Source organism: Oncorhynchus clarkii, chromosome 3, assembly GCF_045791955.1.
Source record: "Oncorhynchus clarkii lewisi isolate Uvic-CL-2024 chromosome 3, UVic_Ocla_1.0, whole genome shotgun sequence".
NCBI classification, from domain to species: Eukaryota; Metazoa; Chordata; class Actinopteri; order Salmoniformes; family Salmonidae; genus Oncorhynchus; species Oncorhynchus clarkii.
The window spans coordinates 2,034,998-2,053,215 of NC_092149.1; the positions used below are offsets into that span (position 1 = coordinate 2,034,998).

At 46.2% G+C, this 18,218-nt stretch overlaps 2 protein-coding genes across 4 annotated transcripts in view; both read right to left on the bottom strand.

Moving 5' to 3' along the window:
• Positions 1 to 435: 435 nt before the first annotated feature.
• Positions 436 to 14,389, bottom strand: LOC139405628 (E3 SUMO-protein ligase NSE2-like). Of its 3 annotated transcripts, none has more exons than XM_071148042.1 (7): positions 14,372 to 14,389; positions 12,811 to 12,952; positions 8,596 to 8,708; positions 5,296 to 5,449; positions 5,067 to 5,161; positions 3,137 to 3,243; positions 436 to 645 (listed from the first exon to the last, which is right to left on the bottom strand). In XM_071148042.1, the coding sequence occupies exons 2-7, from the start codon at positions 12,923 to 12,925 to the stop codon at positions 555 to 557; spliced, it is 675 nt and encodes a 224-aa protein (XP_071004143.1). In that variant the 5' UTR covers positions 12,926 to 12,952; positions 14,372 to 14,389; the 3' UTR covers positions 436 to 554. The 3 variants fall into 3 exon arrangements, with proteins under 3 accessions (XP_071004143.1, XP_071004142.1, XP_071004141.1); XM_071148041.1 differs by having other exon boundaries at positions 14,262 to 14,384; XM_071148040.1 differs by having other exon boundaries at positions 14,126 to 14,384.
• Positions 14,390 to 15,895: 1,506 nt separating this feature from the next.
• The window catches only part of LOC139386518 (WASH complex subunit 5-like), a 31,326-nt gene continuing 29,003 nt past the window's right edge, over positions 15,896 to 18,218 (bottom strand). Inside the window, exons 12-14 of the mRNA XM_071132112.1 lie at positions 17,391 to 17,544; positions 16,831 to 16,918; positions 15,896 to 16,476 (exon numbers count right to left, since the gene is read on the bottom strand). Of these exons, the coding sequence (XP_070988213.1) occupies positions 16,420 to 16,476; positions 16,831 to 16,918; positions 17,391 to 17,544 (299 nt within the window). The 3' untranslated portion in view covers positions 15,896 to 16,419. The remainder of the gene's footprint in view (positions 16,477 to 16,830; positions 16,919 to 17,390; positions 17,545 to 18,218) is intronic.

Here is an 18,218-nt window from a genome sequence, read left to right on the forward strand (position 1 = left end):
TGCCCCCCCCCCCCCCCCCCCTCTAACCACTAGGCTACCCCCTCTAACCACTAGGCTACCTGCCCCCCCCCCCTCTAACCACTAGGCTACCTGCCCCCCCCCCCCCTAACCACTAGGCTACCTGCCCCCCCCCCCCCCCTCTAACCACTAGGCTACCCCCTCTAACCACTAGGCTACCTGCCCCCCCCCCCTCTAACCACTAGGCTACCTGCCCCTCCCCCCTCTAACCACTAGGCTACCTGCCCCCCCCCCTAACCACTAGGCTACCTGCCCCCCCCTTATTGAACTGACTAATAAATATGAATCCCTAATGTATAAATAAAGGTTTTGTTATATCAAACTTCAGAATAGTCCAATTCTGTGACGAACAAATACGATCAGACACAGCAGCAACATCTGGTCACAACAACAACAAATACCATCAGACACAGCAGCAACATCTGGTCACAACAACAACAACAACAAGTCATGTTTTTTCCTCAATTAAATAAAAGTCTAATTATTATTGTCAGGTTTGATGAGTTGGCGTACCCCAGAATCATGCCTTTGGTAGTCTACCTCTTCTGGATCTGTCTCTTCATAATCTGATCTAGGATCAGGTCTCCCTGCTTCACGTCCGTGTTGCCACAGCCAACCACCGGACAGCTGTGGGACGGAGAAAAGGAATATGCTAATGAATCAATCTAATGTTTTACTGCAACAGTTGTTTAAGTGTAAAACAAGGTGCTATAGCAACAGGGTAGGACAGAGAGACGACATCCCATCCTGATTGACAAGGTGCTATAGCAACAGGGGTAGGACAGAGAGATGACATCACATCCTGATTGACATGGTGCTATAACAACAGGGTAGGGCAGAGAGACGACATCCCATCCTGATTGACAAGGTGCTATAGCAACAGGGGTAGGACGGAGAGACGACATCACATCCTGATTGACAAGGTGCTATAGCAAAAGGGTAGGACAGAGAGACGACATCCCATCCTGATTGACAAGGTGCTATAGCAACAGGGGTAGGACGGAGAGACGACATCACATCCTGATTGACAAGGTGCTATAACAACAGGGTAGGACAGAGAGACGACATCACATCCTGATTGACAAGGTGCTATAACAACAGGGTAGGACAGAGAGACATCACATCCTGATTGACAAGGTGCTATAGCAACAGGGTAGGACAGAGAGACGACATCACATCCTGATTGACAAGGTGCTATAACAACAGGGTAGGACAGAGAGACGACATCACATCCTGTTTGACAAGGTGTTATAACAACAGGGTAGGACAGAGAGATGACATCACATCCTGATTGACAAGGTGCTATAACAGCAGGGTAGGACAGAGAGACAACATCACATCCTGATTGACAAGGTGCTATAGCAACAGGGTAGGACAGAGAGACGACATCACATCCTGATTGACAAGGTGCTATAGCAACAGGGTAGGACAGAGAGACGACATCACATCCTGTTTGACAAGGTGCTATAACAACAGGGTAGGACAGAGAGACGACATCACATCCTGTTTGACAAGGTGTTATAACAACAGGGTAGGACAGAGAGACGACATCACATCCTGATTGACAAGGTGCTATAGCAACAGGGGTAGGACAGAGAGACGACATCACATCCTGATTGACAAGGTGCTATAGCAACAGGGTAGGACAGAGAGACGACATCACATCCTGATTGACAAGGTGCTATAACAGCAGGGTAGGACAAAGAGACGACATCACATCCTGATTGACAAGGTGCTATAGTAACGGGTAGGACAGAGAGACGACATCACATCCTGATTGACAAGGTGCTATAGCAACGGGTAGGACAGAGAGACGACATCACATCCTGATTGACAAGGTGCTATAGCAACAGGGGTAGGACAGAGAGACGACATCACATCCTGATTGACAAGGTGCTATAGCAACAGGGTAGGACAGAGAGACGACATCACATCCTGATTGACAAGGTGCTATAGCAACAGGGTAGGACAGAGAGACGACATCACATCCTGATTGACAAGGTGCTAACAGTAACAGGGTAGGACAGAGAGACTACATCACATCCTGATTGACAAGGTGCTATAACAGCAGGGTAGGACAGAGAGACGACATCACATCCTGATTGACAAGGTGCTAACAGTAACAGGGTAGGACAGAGAGACGACATCACATCCTGATTGACAAGGTGCTAACAGTAACAGGGTAGGACAGAGAGACGACATCACATCCTGATTGACAAGGTGCTAACAGTAACAGGGTAGGACAGAGAGACGACATCACATCCTGATTGACAAGGTGCTATAGCAACAGGGGTAGGACAGAGAGATGACATCACATCCTGATTGACAAGGTGCTATAGCAACAGGGGTAGGACAGTGAGACGACATCACATCCTGATTGACAAGGTGCTATAACAACAGGGTAGGACAGAGAGACGACATCACATCCTGATTGACAAGGTGCTAACAATAACAGGGTAGGACAGAGAGACGACATCACATCCTGATTGACAAGGTGCTATAACAACAGGGTAGGACAGAGAGACGACATCACATCCTGATTGACAAGGTGCTATAGCAACAGGGGTAGGACAGAGAGATGACATCACATCCTGATTGACAAGGTGTTATAGCAACAAGGGTAGGACAGAGAGATGACATCACATCCTGATTGACAAGGTGCTATAGCAACAGGGGTAGGACAGAGAGATGACATCACATCCTGATTGACAAGGTGCTATAGCAACAGGGGTAGGACAGAGAGATGACATCACATCCTGATTGACAAGGTGTTATAGCAACAAGGGTAGGACAGAGAGATGACATCACATCCTGATTGACAAGGTGCTATAGCAACAGGGGTAGGACAGAGAGACATCACATCCTGATTGACAAGGTGCTATAGCAACAGGGGTAGGACAGAGAGATGACATCACATCCTGATTGACAAGGTGTTATAGCAACAAGGGTAGGACAGAGAGATGACATCACATCCTGATTGACAAGGTGCTATAGCAACAGGGGTAGGACAGAGAGACATCACATCCTGATTGACAAGGTGCTATAGCAACAGGCAGACTCAAGACAACAGAGTGTAAATGAATTGACTAAACCAGACAGCAGGAGCGTCACGTCTCACCGTAACTTCTTCTTCTGGTTTTGCCTGGCCTTGATCATCCCCATAATGGCGTCCCGGTCGTAGTGGTGGTTACACTTCTTGTTCTTCATTGGGTTAACCATCTCCACCTGCAGGGCCACACAACAACATGGACACAACCAGACTGTAAGGCTTTATTGTCCTGTTGCCGGGCAGATTAGTTTACAGTGGGGGAAAGACATACCATCTCCACCTGCAGGGCCACACAACAACATGGACACAACCAGACTGTAAGGCTTTATTGTCCTGTTGCCGGGCAGATTAGTTTACAGTGGGGGAAAGACATACCATCTCCACCTGCAGGGCCACACAACAACATGGACACAACCAGACTGTAAGGCTTTATTGTCCTGTTGCCGGGCAGATTAGTTTACAGTGGGAAAGACATACCTGAGGGGACAGGTTAGACACTGACAGGAAGAGAGAGACCAACCTGAGGGGACAGGTTAGATACTGACAGGAGGAGTAGAGACCAACCTGAGGGGACAGGTTAGATACTGACAGGAGGAGGAGAGACCAACCTGAGTCAGGGGACAGGTGAAGTTACTGACAGGAGGAGTAGAGACCAACCTGAGTCAGGGGACAGGTTAGATACTGACAGGAGGAGTAGAGACCAAACAGTCAGGGGACAGGCTAGTTACTGACAGGAGGAGAGAGACCGACCTGAGTCAGGGGACAGGTTAGATACTGACAGGAGGAGTAGAGACCAACCTGAGTCAGGGGACAGGCTAGTTACTGACAGGAGGAGAGAGACCAACCTGAGTCAGGGGACAGGTTAGATACTGACAGGAAGAGTAGAGACCAACCTGAGTCAGGGGACAGGTTAGATACTGACAGGAGGAGTAGAGACCAAACTGAGTCAGGGGACAGGTTAGATACTGACAGGAGGAGAGAGACCAACCTGAGTCAGGGGACAGGTTAGTTACTGACAGGAGGAGGAGAGACCAACCTGAGTCAGGGGACAGGTTAGTTACTGACAGGAGTAGAGACCAACCTGAGTCAGGGGACAGGTTAGTTACTGACAGGAGGAGAGAGACCAACCTGAGTCAGGGGACAGGCTAGTTACTGACAGGAGGAGGAGAGACCAACCTGAGTGAGGGGACAGGTTAGATACTGACAGGAGGAGAGAGACCAACCTGAGTCAGGGGACAGGTTAGATACTGACAGGAGGAGAGAGACCAACCTGAGTCAGGGGACAGGCTAGACCAACCTGAGTGAGGGGACAGGTTAGATACTGACAGGAGGAGGAGAGACCAACCTGAGTCAGGGGACAGGTTAGATACTGACAGGAGGAGGAGAGACCAACCTGAGTCAGGGGACAGGTTAGATACTGACAGGAGGAGGAGAGACCAACCTGAGTCAGGGGACAGGTTAGATACTGACAGGAGGAGGAGAGACCAACCTGAGTCAGGGGACAGGTTAGATACTGACAGGAGGAGAGAGACCAACCTGAGTGAGGGGACAGGTTAGATACTGACAGGAGGAGAGAGACCAACCTGAGTGAGGGGACAGGTTAGATACTGACAGGAGGAGAGAGACCAACCTGAGTCAGGGGACAGGTTAGATACTGACAGGAGGAGGAGAGACCAACCTGAGTCAGGGGACAGGTTAGATACTGACAGGAGGAGGAGAGACCAACCTGAGTCAGGGGACAGGTTAGATACTGACAGGAGGAGGAGAGACCAACCTGAGTCAGGGGACAGGTTAGATACTGACAGGAGGAGGAGAGACCAACCTGAGTCAGGGGACAGGTTAGATACTGACAGGAGGAGAGAGACCAACCTGAGTCAGGGGACAGGTTAGATACTGACAGGAGGAGGAGAGACCAACCTGAGTCAGGGGACAGGTTAGATACTGACAGGAGGAGAGAGACCAACCTGAGTCAGGGGACAGGTTAGATACTGAGACCAACCTGAGTCAGGGGACAGGTGAAGTTAACCTCACTCTGCGTCACAGCAACATCCTCATCCAGCTCCTCCTCCATATTCTCTGCTGCCTCAGGGTTCACTGATGGAGACAGAACATACACACAAGACAGGTTACCAGTCACCATGTGGGACATGCTGCTAGTCTACATACAACTAGTGTGTGTGTGTGTGTGTGTGTGTGTGTGTGTGCGTGTGTGTGTGTGCGTGCCTCACCTGTTTTGAGTGCGTTTCTGACGTTCTCCTTAAAGCTGACCAGCTTGACGTGGTTCTGTAGCTCTCCCTCAGACAGACTGCCGTGTCTCTCAGTGAACTTCTCCTTCACCAGAGACTTCAGTCTGAACATGGCCTCGGGCTCTTGGTTCCTCACCTGGAGAACAGGAGGCAGGTGACATCAGACAGGTGCTGGGGGGGGCAGACAGGTGCTGGGGGCCGGCAGACAGGTGCTTTAGGGGGGGCAGACAGGTGGTCTAGGGGGGGGGACAGACAGGTGGTCTAGGGGGGGGCAGACAGGTGCTCTAGGGGGGGCAGACATGTGCTCTAGGGGGGGCAGACAGGTGCTCTAGGGGGGGCAGACAGGTGCTCTAGGGGGGGCAGACAGGTGCTCTAGGGGGGGCAGACAGGTGCTCTAGGGGGGGCAGACAGGTGCTCTAGGGGGGGCAGACAGGTGCTCTAGGGGGGGCAGACAGGTGCTCTAGGGGGGGCAGACAGGTGGTCTAGGGGGTGGGACAGACAGGTGGTCTAGGGGGGGGCAGACAGGTGCTCTGGGGGGGCAGACAGGTGCTCTAGGGGGGGGCAGACATGTGCTCTAGGGGGGGGCAGACATGTGCTCTAGGGGGGGGCAGACATGTGCTCTAGGGGGGGGCAGACATGTGCTCTAGGGGGGGCAGACATGTGCTCTAGGGGGGGCAGACAGGTGCTCTAGGGGGGCAGACAGGTGCTCTGGGGGGGCAGACAGGTGCTCTAGGGGGGCAGACAGGTGCTCTGGGGGGGGGGGGGGGGGGAAGACAGGTGCTCATTCGTGAACACCGTAGCAAAAAGTTTTGCAATGGAAAATAAAAACAGTCCCTCCCTGTTTCAGACGATCAGTTAGTCCCTCCCTGTTTCAGACGATCAGTTAGTCCCTCCCTGTTTCAGACGATCAGTTAGTCCCTCCCTGTTTCAGACGATCAGTTAGTCCCTCCCTGTTTCAGACGATCAGTTAGTCCCTCCCTTTTTCAGCTGATCAGTTAGTCCCTCCCCTTTTCAGCTGATCAGTTAGTCCCTCCCTGTTTCAGCTGATCAGTTAGTCCCTCCCTGTTTCAGCTGATCAGTTAGTCCCTCCCTGTTTCAGACGATCAGTTAGTCCCTCCCTGTTTCAGACGATCAGTTAGTCCCTCCCTGTTTCAGACGATCAGTTAGTCCCTCCCTGTTTCAGACGATCAGTTAGTCCCTCCCCGTTTCAGACGATCAGTTAGTCCCTCCCTGTTTCAGATGATCAGTTAGTCCCTCCCTGTTTCAGACTGCTTCGATAAGTCTGGTGCCAAAGGAATACGACCTGGGTGTTATAGAGCCCCACCGTGGAGGTGGTGTCATAATACCCATAAAACCTAGCGGGTCAAAAACAGGGAAATGGTTCCAATCTTTCTCTCACCATTCATTTTCCCCCCCTATAGGGGATTTTAGAAACAGTTGAAATAAGGCCTGTGTTTGGTGTAGTTTACCCCGGTGTGGCATTTTAATTACCATGTCAATCTCTATAGGACAAGGTGACATTTATCAATATATCTCTAGGACAAGGTGACTTTTATCAATATATCTCTAGGACAAGGTGACTTTTATCAATATATCTCTAGGACAAGGTGACTTTTATCAATATATCTCTAGGACAAGGTGACTTTTATCAATATATCTCTAGGACAAGGTGACTTTTATCAATATATCTCTAGGACAAGGTGACTTTTATCAATATATCTCTAGGACAAGGTGACTTTTATCAATATATCTCTAGGACAAGGTGACTTTTATCAATATATCTCTAGGACAAGGTGACTTTTATCAATAGATCTCCAGGACAAGGTGACTTTTATCAATATATCTCTAGGACAAGGTGACTTTTATCAATATATCTCCAGGACAAGGTGACTTTTATCAATATATCTCCAGGACAAGGTGACTTTTATCAATAGATCTCTAGGACAAGGTGACTTTTATCAATATATCTCTAGGACAAGGTGACTTTTATCAATATATCTCTAGGACAAGGTGACTTTTATCAATATATCTCTAGGACAAGGTGACTTTTATCAATATATCTCTAGGACAAGGTGACTTTTATCAATAGATCTCTAGGACAAGGTGACTTTTATCAATATATCTCTAGGACAAGGTGACTTTTATCAATATATCTCCAGGACAAGGTGACTTTTATCAATATATCTCTAGGACAAGGTGACTTTTATCAATATATCTCTAGGACAAGGTGACTTTTATCAATATATCTCTAGGACAAGGTGACTTTTATCAATATATCTCTAGGACAAGGTGACTTTCATCAATATATTTGGACTAGGTAAATAGATCATCTATTGTCTATAATAACACCATTACAGGACTAGGTAACTAGATCATCTATTGTCTATAATAACACCATTACAGGACTAGGTAAATAGATCATCTATTGTCTATAATAACACCATTACAGGACTAGGTAAATAGATCATCTATTGTCTATAATAACACCATTACAGGACTAGGTAAATAGATCATCTATTGACTGGTTTAGTTTAATAACACCATTACAGGACTAGGTAAATAGATAATCTATTGTCTATAATAACACCATTACAGGACTAGGTAAATAGATCATCTATTGTCTATAATAACACCATTACAGGACTAGGTAAATAGATCATCTATTGTCTATAATAACACCATTACAGGACTAGGTAACTAGATCATCTATTGTCTATAATAACACCATTACAGGACTAGGTAAATAGATCATCTATTGTCTATAATAACACCATTACAGGACTAGGTAAATAGATCATCTATTGACTGGTTTAGTTTAATAACACCATTACAGGACTAGGTAAATAGATAATCTATTGTCTATAATAACACCATTACAGGACTAGGTAAATAGATCATCTATTGTCTATAATAACACCATTACAGGACTAGGTAAATAGATCATCTATTGTCTGGTTTAGTTTAATAACATGACTAGGTAAATATATAATCTATTGTCTATAATAACACCATTACAGGACTAGGTAAATAGATCATCTATTGTCTATAATAACACCATTACAGGACTAGGTAAATAGATCATCTATTGTCAGGTTTAGTTTAATACCACCATTACATGACTAGTATCACTGGAAAGTGGCATTCTGAGTGATAACGTAGAAGATTGTAATTCCTTATCCAACAGCTACAGTAGGCTACACACTGCCGTTTGAGGATCCACACTTATCTCCAGAATCCATCCGACAGAAAATGAACTTTGACCCCTGCAGTTCAGTACTTCACCTCTGCAGTGACACAGTTCACCACCTCAACGAAGCAGTTGATCTCCTGGTCCAGTTTGGCACACTCCAGCATCATCACCTCCAGCTTCTTCAGGACTGCATCATTCTCAGTTCCTGTAATAATCATCACATCATACTAAATTATTCATATCTCTGTATACTGTTTGTTATGGTGACAAGCTTCCAAATGTTAGACAGCATTCCATAGCCCTGTATACTGTTGTTATGGTGACACAAGCTACCAAATGGTAGACAGCATTCCATAGCTCTGTATACTGTTGTTATGGTGACACAAGCTACCAAATGGTAGACAGCATTCCATAGCTCTGTATACTGTTGTTATGGTGACACAAGCTACCAAATGGTAGACAGCATTCCATAGCTCTGTATAGTAGAATGTGTGTCCAACTAGCCTGCTGGCTAGTGCTTTTCGGACCGGGCTAGTAGAAAATGTGTCCAACTAGCCTGCTGGCTAGTGCTTTCCAAACCGAGCTAGTAGAACACGTGTCCAACTAGCCTGTTGGCTAGTGCTTTTCAGACCGAGCTAGTAGAAAATGTGTCCAACTAGACTGCTGGCTAGTGCTTTCCAGACCGGGCTAGTAGAAAATGTGTCCAACTAGACTGCTGGCTAGTGCTTTCCAGACCGGGCTAGTAGAAAATGTGTCCAACTAGCCTGCTGGCTAGTGCTTTCCAGACCGGGCTAGTAGAAAATGTGTCCAACTAGCCTGCTGGCTAGTGCTTTCCAGACCGGGCTAGTAGAAAATGTGTCCAACTAGTCTGCTGGCAAGTGCTTTTCAGATCGTGCAAGTAGAAAATGTGTCCAACTAGCCTGCTGGCTAGTGCTTTCCAAACCGAGCTAGTAGAACACGTGTCCAACTAGCCTGTTGGCTAGTGCTTTTCAGACCGAGCTAGTAGAAAATGTGTCCAACTAGCCTGCTGGCTAGTGCTTTTCAGACCGTGCAAGTAGAAAATGTGTCCAACTAGCCTGCTGGCTAGTGCTTTCCAAACCGAGCTAGTAGAACACGTGTCCAACTAGCCTGTTGGCTAGTGCTTTTCAGACCGAGCTAGTAGAAAATGTGTCCAACTAGCCTGCTGGCTAGTGCTTTCCAGACCGGGTTAGTAGAAAATGTGTCCAACTAGCCTGCTGGCTAGTGCTTTCCAGACCGGGCTAGTAGAAAATGTGTCCAACTAGCCTGTTGGCTAGTGCTTTCCAGACCGAGCTAGTAGAAAATGTGTCCAACTAGCCTGCTGGCTAGTGCTTTTCGGACCGGGCTAGTAGAAAATGTGTCCAACTAGCCTGCTGGCTAGTGCTTTCCAGACCGGGCTAGTAGAAAATGTGTCCAACTAGTCTGCTGGCAAGTGCTTTCCAGACCAGGCTAGTAGAAAATGTGTCCAACTAGCCTGCTGGCAAGTGCTTTCCAGACCGAGCTAGTAGAAAATGTGTCCAACTAGCCTGCTGGCTAGTGCTTTCCAGACCGAGCTAGTAGAAAATGTGTCCAACTAGCCTGCTGGCTAGTGCTTTTCGGACCGGGCTAGTAGAAAATGTGTCCAACTAGCCTGCTGGCTAGTGCTTTCCAGACCGGGCTAGTAGAAAATGTGTCCAACTAGCCTGCTGGCTACTGCTTTCCAGACCGGGCTAGTAGAAAATGTGTCCAACTAGCCTGCTGGCTAGTGCTTTCCAGACCGGGCTAATAGAAAATGTCTCCAACTAGCCTGCTGGCAAGTGCTTTCCAGACCGGGCTAGTAGAAAATGTGTCCAACTAGCCTGCTGGCTAGTGCTTTCCAGACCGGGCTAGTAGAAAATGTATCCAACTAGCCTGCTGGCTAGTGCTTTCCAGACCGGGCTAGTAGAAAATGTGTCCAACTAGCCTGCTGGCTAGTGCTTTCCAGACCGGGCTAGTAGAAAATGTGTCCAACTAGCCTGCTGGCTAGTGCTTTTCAGACCGAGCTAGTAGAAAATGTGTCCAACTAGCCTGCTGGCTAGTGCTTTTCAGACCGGGCTAGTAGAAAATGTGTCCAACTAGCCTGCTGGCTAGTGCTTTTCAGACCGAGCTAGTAGAAAATGTGTCCAACTAGCATGCTGGCTAGTGCTTTTCGGACCGGGCTAGTAGAACATGTGTCCAACTAGCCTGCTGGCTAGTGCTTTCCAGACCGGGCTAGTAGAAAATGTGTCCAACTAGTCTGCTGGCTAGTGCTTTCCAGACCCAGCTAGTAGAAAATGTATCCAACTAGCCTGCTGGCTAGTGCTTGTCAGACCGGGCTAGTAGAAAATGTGTCCAACTAACCTGCTGGCTAGTGCTTTTCAGACCGGGCTAGTAGAAAATGTGTCCAACTAGCCTGCTGGCTAGTGCTTTCCAGACCGAGCTAGTAGAAAATGTGTCCAACTAACCTGCTGGCTAGTGCTTTTCAGACCGGGCTAGTAGAAAATGTGTCCAACTAGCCTGCTGGCTAGTGCTTTCCAGACCGAGCTAGTAGAAAATGTGTCCAACTAGCCTGCTGGCTAGTGCTTTCCAGACCGGGCTAGTAGAAAATGTGTCCAACTAGCCTGCTGGCTAGTGCTTTCCAGACCGAGCTAGTAGAAAATGTATCCAATTAGCCTGCTGGCTAGTGCTTTCCAGACCGGGCTAGTTGAAAATGTGAGAGATTTAATATTTTCAAATATCACACGGCACAGATGTTTGACCTGGGCTCGTAAAAACGTCAACATACCAAAATCCTCAAGTGACATCCTTGTGTGAACCACTTCCACTTCCTAGCCGGTCGGTCGGTCGGTCGGTCGGTCGGTCGGTCGGTCGGTCAATCAGTCAGTCAGTCAGTCAGTCAGTCAGACAGTCAGACAGTCAGTCAGTCAGTCAGTCAGTCCCGTTGACTACATACACACAAAGAGCCTGTCCAGTGAGAAGGATTCGACAAAGATATTACCAGCACAGTCAAGTGTCTCTCTGATAGAGATGTGCCATTAACCTACCTGCTGTTTCTGCCACAAGTGTCTCTCTGATAGAGACGTGCCACTAACCTACCTGCTGTTTCTGCCACACGTGTCTCTCTGATAGAGACGTGCCACTAACCTACCTGCTGTTTCTGCCACAAGTGTCTCTCTGATAGAGACGTGCCACTAACCTACCTGCTGTTTCTGCCACAAGTGTCTCTCTGATAGAGACGTGCCACTAACCTACCTGCTGTTTCTGCCACACGTGTCTCTCTGATAGAGACGTGCCACTAACCTACCTGCTGTTTCTGCCACACGTGTCTCTCTGATAGAGACGTGCCACTAACCTACCTGCTGTTTCTGCCACAAGTGTCTCTCTGATAGAGACGTGCCACTAACCTACCTGCTGTTTCTGCCACAAGTGTCTCTCTGATAGAGACGTGCCACTAACCTACCTGCTGTTTCTGCCACACGTGTCTCTCTGATAGAGACGTGCCACTAACCTACCTGCTGTTTCTGCCACAAGTGTCTCTCTGATAGAGACGTGCCACTAACCTACCTGCTGTTTCTGCCACACGTGTCTCTCTGATAGAGACGTGCCACTAACCTACCTGCTGTTTCTGCCACAAGTGTCTCTCTGATAGAGATGTGCCACTAACCTACCTGCTGTTTCTGCCACAAGTGTCTCTCTGATAGAGACGTGCCACTAACCTACCTGCTGTTTCTGCCACAAGTGTCTCTCTGATAGAGACGTGCCACTAACCTACCTGCTGTTTCTGCCACACGTGTCTCTCTGATAGAGACGTGCCACTAACCTACCTGCTGTTTCTGCCACAAGTGTCTCTCTGATAGAGACGTGCCACTAACCTACCTGCTGTTTCTGCCACACGTGTCTCTCTGATAGAGACGTGCCACTAACCTACCTGCTGTTTCTGCCACACGTGTCTCTCTGATAGAGACGTGCCACTAACCTACCTGCTGTTTCTGCCACAAGTGTCTCTCTGATAGAGACGTGCCACTAACCTACCTGCTGTTTCTGCCACACGTGTCTCTCTGATAGAGACGTGCCACTAACCTACCTGCTGTTTCTGCCACACGTGTCTCTCTGATAGAGACGTGCCACTAACCTACCTGCTGTTTCTGCCACAAGTGTCTCTCTGATAGAGACGTGCCACTAACCTACCTGCTGTTTCTGCCACAAGTGTCTCTCTGATAGAGACGTGCCACTAACCTACCTGCTGTTTCTGCCACAAGTGTCTCTCTGATAGAGACGTGCCACTAACCTACCTGCTGTTTCTGCCACGTCCAGAGCGACGTCGGTCACAATGTCCATCCCCGTTCCAATATCTGCCTGACATGTTTTCAGACTAGACAGTGTGGAGTGGACTGCACTCAAGGACATGTTGAAATCTAAAACATGAGAAAGTATCTGAAACAAGAGATGTTAAGTTGTTAGAATATTAGGTCCCTTTGTGTTTTGGTTAATCGTGTTTGTCACATGACATTGTTTTTTTTTTTTTAACTTTATTTAAAAGATTTGGAATCAAACGGTCCTGTTTCTTTTTCATGTCAGATGGTCCAGAAACATCCTCAGACAACTGCTTTCATTTTTGTTCTAATTCAAATTTTTAGAAAAGGCTTCCAATTTAAAAAAATACCAAAACACAGGGACCTAGTTATAATGAATCAACATGATTAACCAAAACACAAGGTCCTAGTTATAATGAATCAACGTGATTAACCAAAACACAGGGTCCTGGTTATAATGAATCAACGTGATTAACCAAAACACAGGGTCCTGGTTATAATGAATCAACACGATTAACCAAAACACAGGGACCTAGTTATAATGAATCAACACGATTAACCAAAACACAGGGACCTAGTTATAATGAATCAACATGATTAACCAAAACACAGGGACCTAGTTATAATGAATCAACATGATTAACCAAAACACAGGGTCCTGGTTATAATGAATCAACCAAAACACAGGGTCCTAGTTATAATGAATGAACCAAAACACAGGGTCCTGGTTATAATGAATCAACACGATTAACCAAAACACAGGGACCTAGTTATAATGGATCAACACGATTAACCAAAACACAGGGTCCTAGTTATAATGAATCAACACGATTAACCAAAACACAGGGACCTGGTTATAATGAATCAACCAAAGCACAGGGACCTGGTTATAATGAATCAATCAAAACACAGGGTCCTAGTTATAATGAATTAACACGATTAACCAAAACACAGGGTCCTAGTTATAGTGAATCAACACGATTAACCAAAACACAGGGACCTAGCTAGAATGAATCCACACGATTAACCAAAACACAGGGACCTGGTTATAATGAATTAACCAAAACACAGGGTCCTGGTTATAATGAATCAAGCCACCCTCGGTATATTGGAGCAGATGCCAGGATGTCCAACCCTAATCCCTGGAGAACTGGTGTGCAGGTTTTTGTTCCAGCCTTGCTCAAAACACACCTGATTCAGTTGCTCACAGAGACCTTGTGTAGTCGACTTAACGTTAGAGCAAAGTTGGAATAATAACCTGCATACGGTCACAAAACAAGTTATCTGTAGCTACCTTCAGGTTGAATCCACGTATCACCAACAAGTGCACTGACTGGCTATGTTGATACCTGGCCAGCCGGTTAACGTTACGCTATAATCACTAACTATTGGCGGCTAAGCAAGAGCGTGCCAATAAATAGCTCGCTAACCTCACGACTTTCCTCGCTGGGATGGTTTTTACAGGTTGTAGACGTGTTCTTTAATGTGTTGGTGTCTAAATAAGAGAAAATACTAAACAACTTTAGCTGCGTAAAATTACCGGGAAAAGTTTGTTCTCGTTTCCGGTTCCTCTTGAGGTGGTCTAAATCTTCTTCTTCTTCGATGTGGTTGAACGGCGGTTGGCATCCACTGTTAGGAGTGCATTATCGCCACCAGCTGGACGGGGTATTGAATAAGATAATAACAACATTATTGATAACTATTAATAATAATAAGAATACAATTTCGGGAAAGAGGGAAAACGATATCATACAAAATAAAAAACGTAAACTAAAAAAAACATTACAAAATAAATGAATATAAATTAAATTAATAAATATATTTATTAATCATACTTATTCAATCACAGTCCACTCCAAAATACTTCCCTGCACAGGATCAGGGGCCTGTGATGGGCTACATTAACCTATGTGGTCTAATCTCGAGGCCATCCTTCCAAATCTCAACTCATAACATGTCAAGATTAGATGAGGAATATGACTTCTAGAAATGGTATATCTATACATATCACTCACTATACAGCATATAGAGGAAACCTCTGTACCCACACAGACACTGGACAACAAGTCAGTTAACCCCTGTACCCACACAGACACTGGACACCAAGTCAGTTAACCCCTGTACCCACACAGACACTTGACACCAGGTTAGGTAACCCCATATACTGGACACCAAGTCAGTTAACCCCTATACCCACACAGACACTTGATACCAAGTCAGGTAACCCCTGTAACCACACATACACTTGATACCAAGTCAGGTAACCCCTGTACCCACACAGACACTTGATACCAAGTCAGGTAACCCCTGTACCCACACAGACACTTGATACCAAGTCAGGTAACCCCTGTACCCACACAGACACCTGACACCAAGTCAGGTAACCCCTGTACCCACACATATACTGGACACCAAGTCAGGGGACTTAGATTGCTGCTTTGTCTAAAACTCAAGTAACTACACCACATGTATTAGTTACCATGTTGTCATGTTGAACAGATTAACATCAGGTATCGGGGTAGATACCAATCATTCCCCCTCGTGGTTTTCTACTCCTGTGTTCAGCATCTCGATCAGGAGACGAGAGAAAGGACTGAGAACACCACGGTCCAAGCGACCTGTGTTGAATTAAAAACGGGAGAGACTGGGAGCTAAGCAGCTTTTAATTTTGTCAACATTTTGCCTGTTTTTTTGTAACATGAAATAGGTTGATGCTATTGAAGGATTTGTATATATATTTTTAAATATTATACAGAATGTCGCACCAGCTCTAGTATGCTGAGGAAACTATTAGGATCCACATTATATGATATATCAATGTGTTTTATGATGGCCAGGCGACACAGTTTATGACGTGGCACGCAACCATTGGTTGACGGTCGATGCAACATCTGCTCATGTAGTCGGACAGGATCTGGACCAATGAATCCAGTCTCATTGAAGGAGGAGGAAGTCCAGCCAGACATTTCTTCAAAATAAAAAGACACCAAAAACTTACTGTAAATTGCTTGGATTTTAAAATGTTTAAAAAAAAGTTCTGTTATATAAAATAAAAAAAATCTAAAAATCAACAAAATTATATACCATTATATTTATTCAAAGCCTCTTTTGTATTTAATGAATGACATATTACCACGGTGACATTATACCAAAGCTGGTAACACCTGATGTTATTAAAAACCATTCAACTATTTACAGTGTTACTAAAGCATTAGCACATTAAAGGTCATTACGTAACCAAGAGATTAATTAAAGTCAAAATGAATGAATCAACAGAAAGTTAAACCAAGAGTCCTTTGTCTAGATCTTCACAGGACTGTCCTGAACTCGAGGCCTTTGTCTAGATCTTCACAGGTCCGTCCTGAACTCGAGGCCTTTGTCTAGATCTTCACAGGTCCGTCCTGAACTCGAGGCCTTTGTCTAGATCTTCACAGGACTGTCCTGAACTCGAGGCCTTTGTCTAGATCTTCACAGGACTGTCCTGAACTCGAGGCCTTTGTCTAGATCTTCACAGGACTGTCCTGAACTCGAGGCCTTTGTCTAGATCTTCACAGGACTGTCCTGAACTCGAGGCCTTTGTCTAGATCTTCACAGGACTGTCCTGAACTCGTCAAAGATGAAACTTGGCACGTGGGCCTCGGCCACCTTTAAAGACAGAAAAACAACAACAGATTATTATATGCATGTAAAATGTAATATTCCAGATGAATATCTATAGTTTCCCCCCCCCCCCCCCATGGGTGTTGTTGCTAATCCTAATCTAATCCTAATCCAATCCAATCCAACCCTAATCCAAATCTAATCCAAATCTAATCCAATCCAACCCTAATCCAACCCTAATCCAATCCTAATCTAAACCTAATCTAGTCCTAATCCAATCCTAATCTAATCCAATCCTAATCCAATCCTGATCCTAATCTAATCCTAATCTAATCTAATCCAATCCTAATCCTAATCCAATCCTAATCTAATCCTAATCTAATCCTAATCTAATCCTACCTTGCGAGGCAGTTTGGTGTAGCGTACGTAATCCTCCAGAAACATCAGAGCTCCCACCACGTCGGACGGCATGTCCGGGATCTTCTGACTGGAAAATAATTATTTACCAAAAATCTACATTTCATTCAATTTGAAGCAGAATATAATCCACATATAATAACACAGTGATCCACAAAATGTACTTACATTTTTTTGCATTCAAATTGTATTTATACAGATTAGATCTATGGAGGTAACGTTTGTTTTTTTGTTGCAGGAAAGAGCTGTTTGAAATAGCAGCCTTGGGCAACGTTCACTAGCACTACATGTGTTATATATAAATAAATCTGACTTTACTGTGATATCACTGTTACGCTCTTAAAATTAATGTGTATATGTGAGGTTTTTAAACTGGCAAAACAATCAAATCAATCAATCAACAAATCAATCAATCAATCAAACAAATCAATCACTCAACAAATCAATCAAACAAATCAATCACTCAACAAATCAATAAATCACTCAACAAATCAATCAATCAACAAATCAACCAATCAACAAATCAATCAATCAAAACGTACCTGGTGCACTGTTCCATGACAGAGCGTATGAATTGCCCAATGAGAGCCAGGAACTGCTCTGTGTATCTGGAGTGGAACTGCTTCAGCAGAGTGAGCAGGCCAAGAACCAGAGGAGACCAGTCTACCGGGTCGGTGGCTTTCCTGCACGTCATCCCTGGACAAACAGGAGAATACAGCCAATCACATGGTGGGACACACTCAACATGGGTCAGGACCAGCCAATCACGTGGTGGGACACACTCAACATGGGTCAGGACCAGCCAATCACATGGTGGGACACACTCAACATGGGTACAACCCAACCCCGGTCACCTGCCAGCCAACCCAACCCAACCCCAGTCACCTGCCAACCAACCCAAGTCACCTGCCAGCCAACCCAACCCCGGTCACTTGCATGCCAACCCAACCCCAGTCACTTGCCAGCCAACCCAACCCCAGTCACTTGCCAGCCAACCCAACCCAACCCCAGTCACCTGCCAGCCAACCCAACCCCAGTCACCCGCCAACCAACCCAACCCCAGTCACCCGCCAACCAACCCAACCCCAGTCATCCGCCAGCCAACCCAACCCCAGTCATCCGCCAGCCAACCCAACCCCAGTCACCTGCCAGCCAACCCAACCCAACCCCAGTCACCTGCCAGCCAACCCAACCCGACCCCAGTCACCTGCCAGCCAACCCAACCCAACCCCAGTCACCTGCCAGCCAACCCAACCCAGGTCACCTGCCAGCCAACCCAACCCCAGTCACCTGCCAGCCAGCCAACCCAACCCAGGTCACCTGCCACCAAACCCAACCCGTCACCTGCCAGCCAACCCAACCTCAGTCAC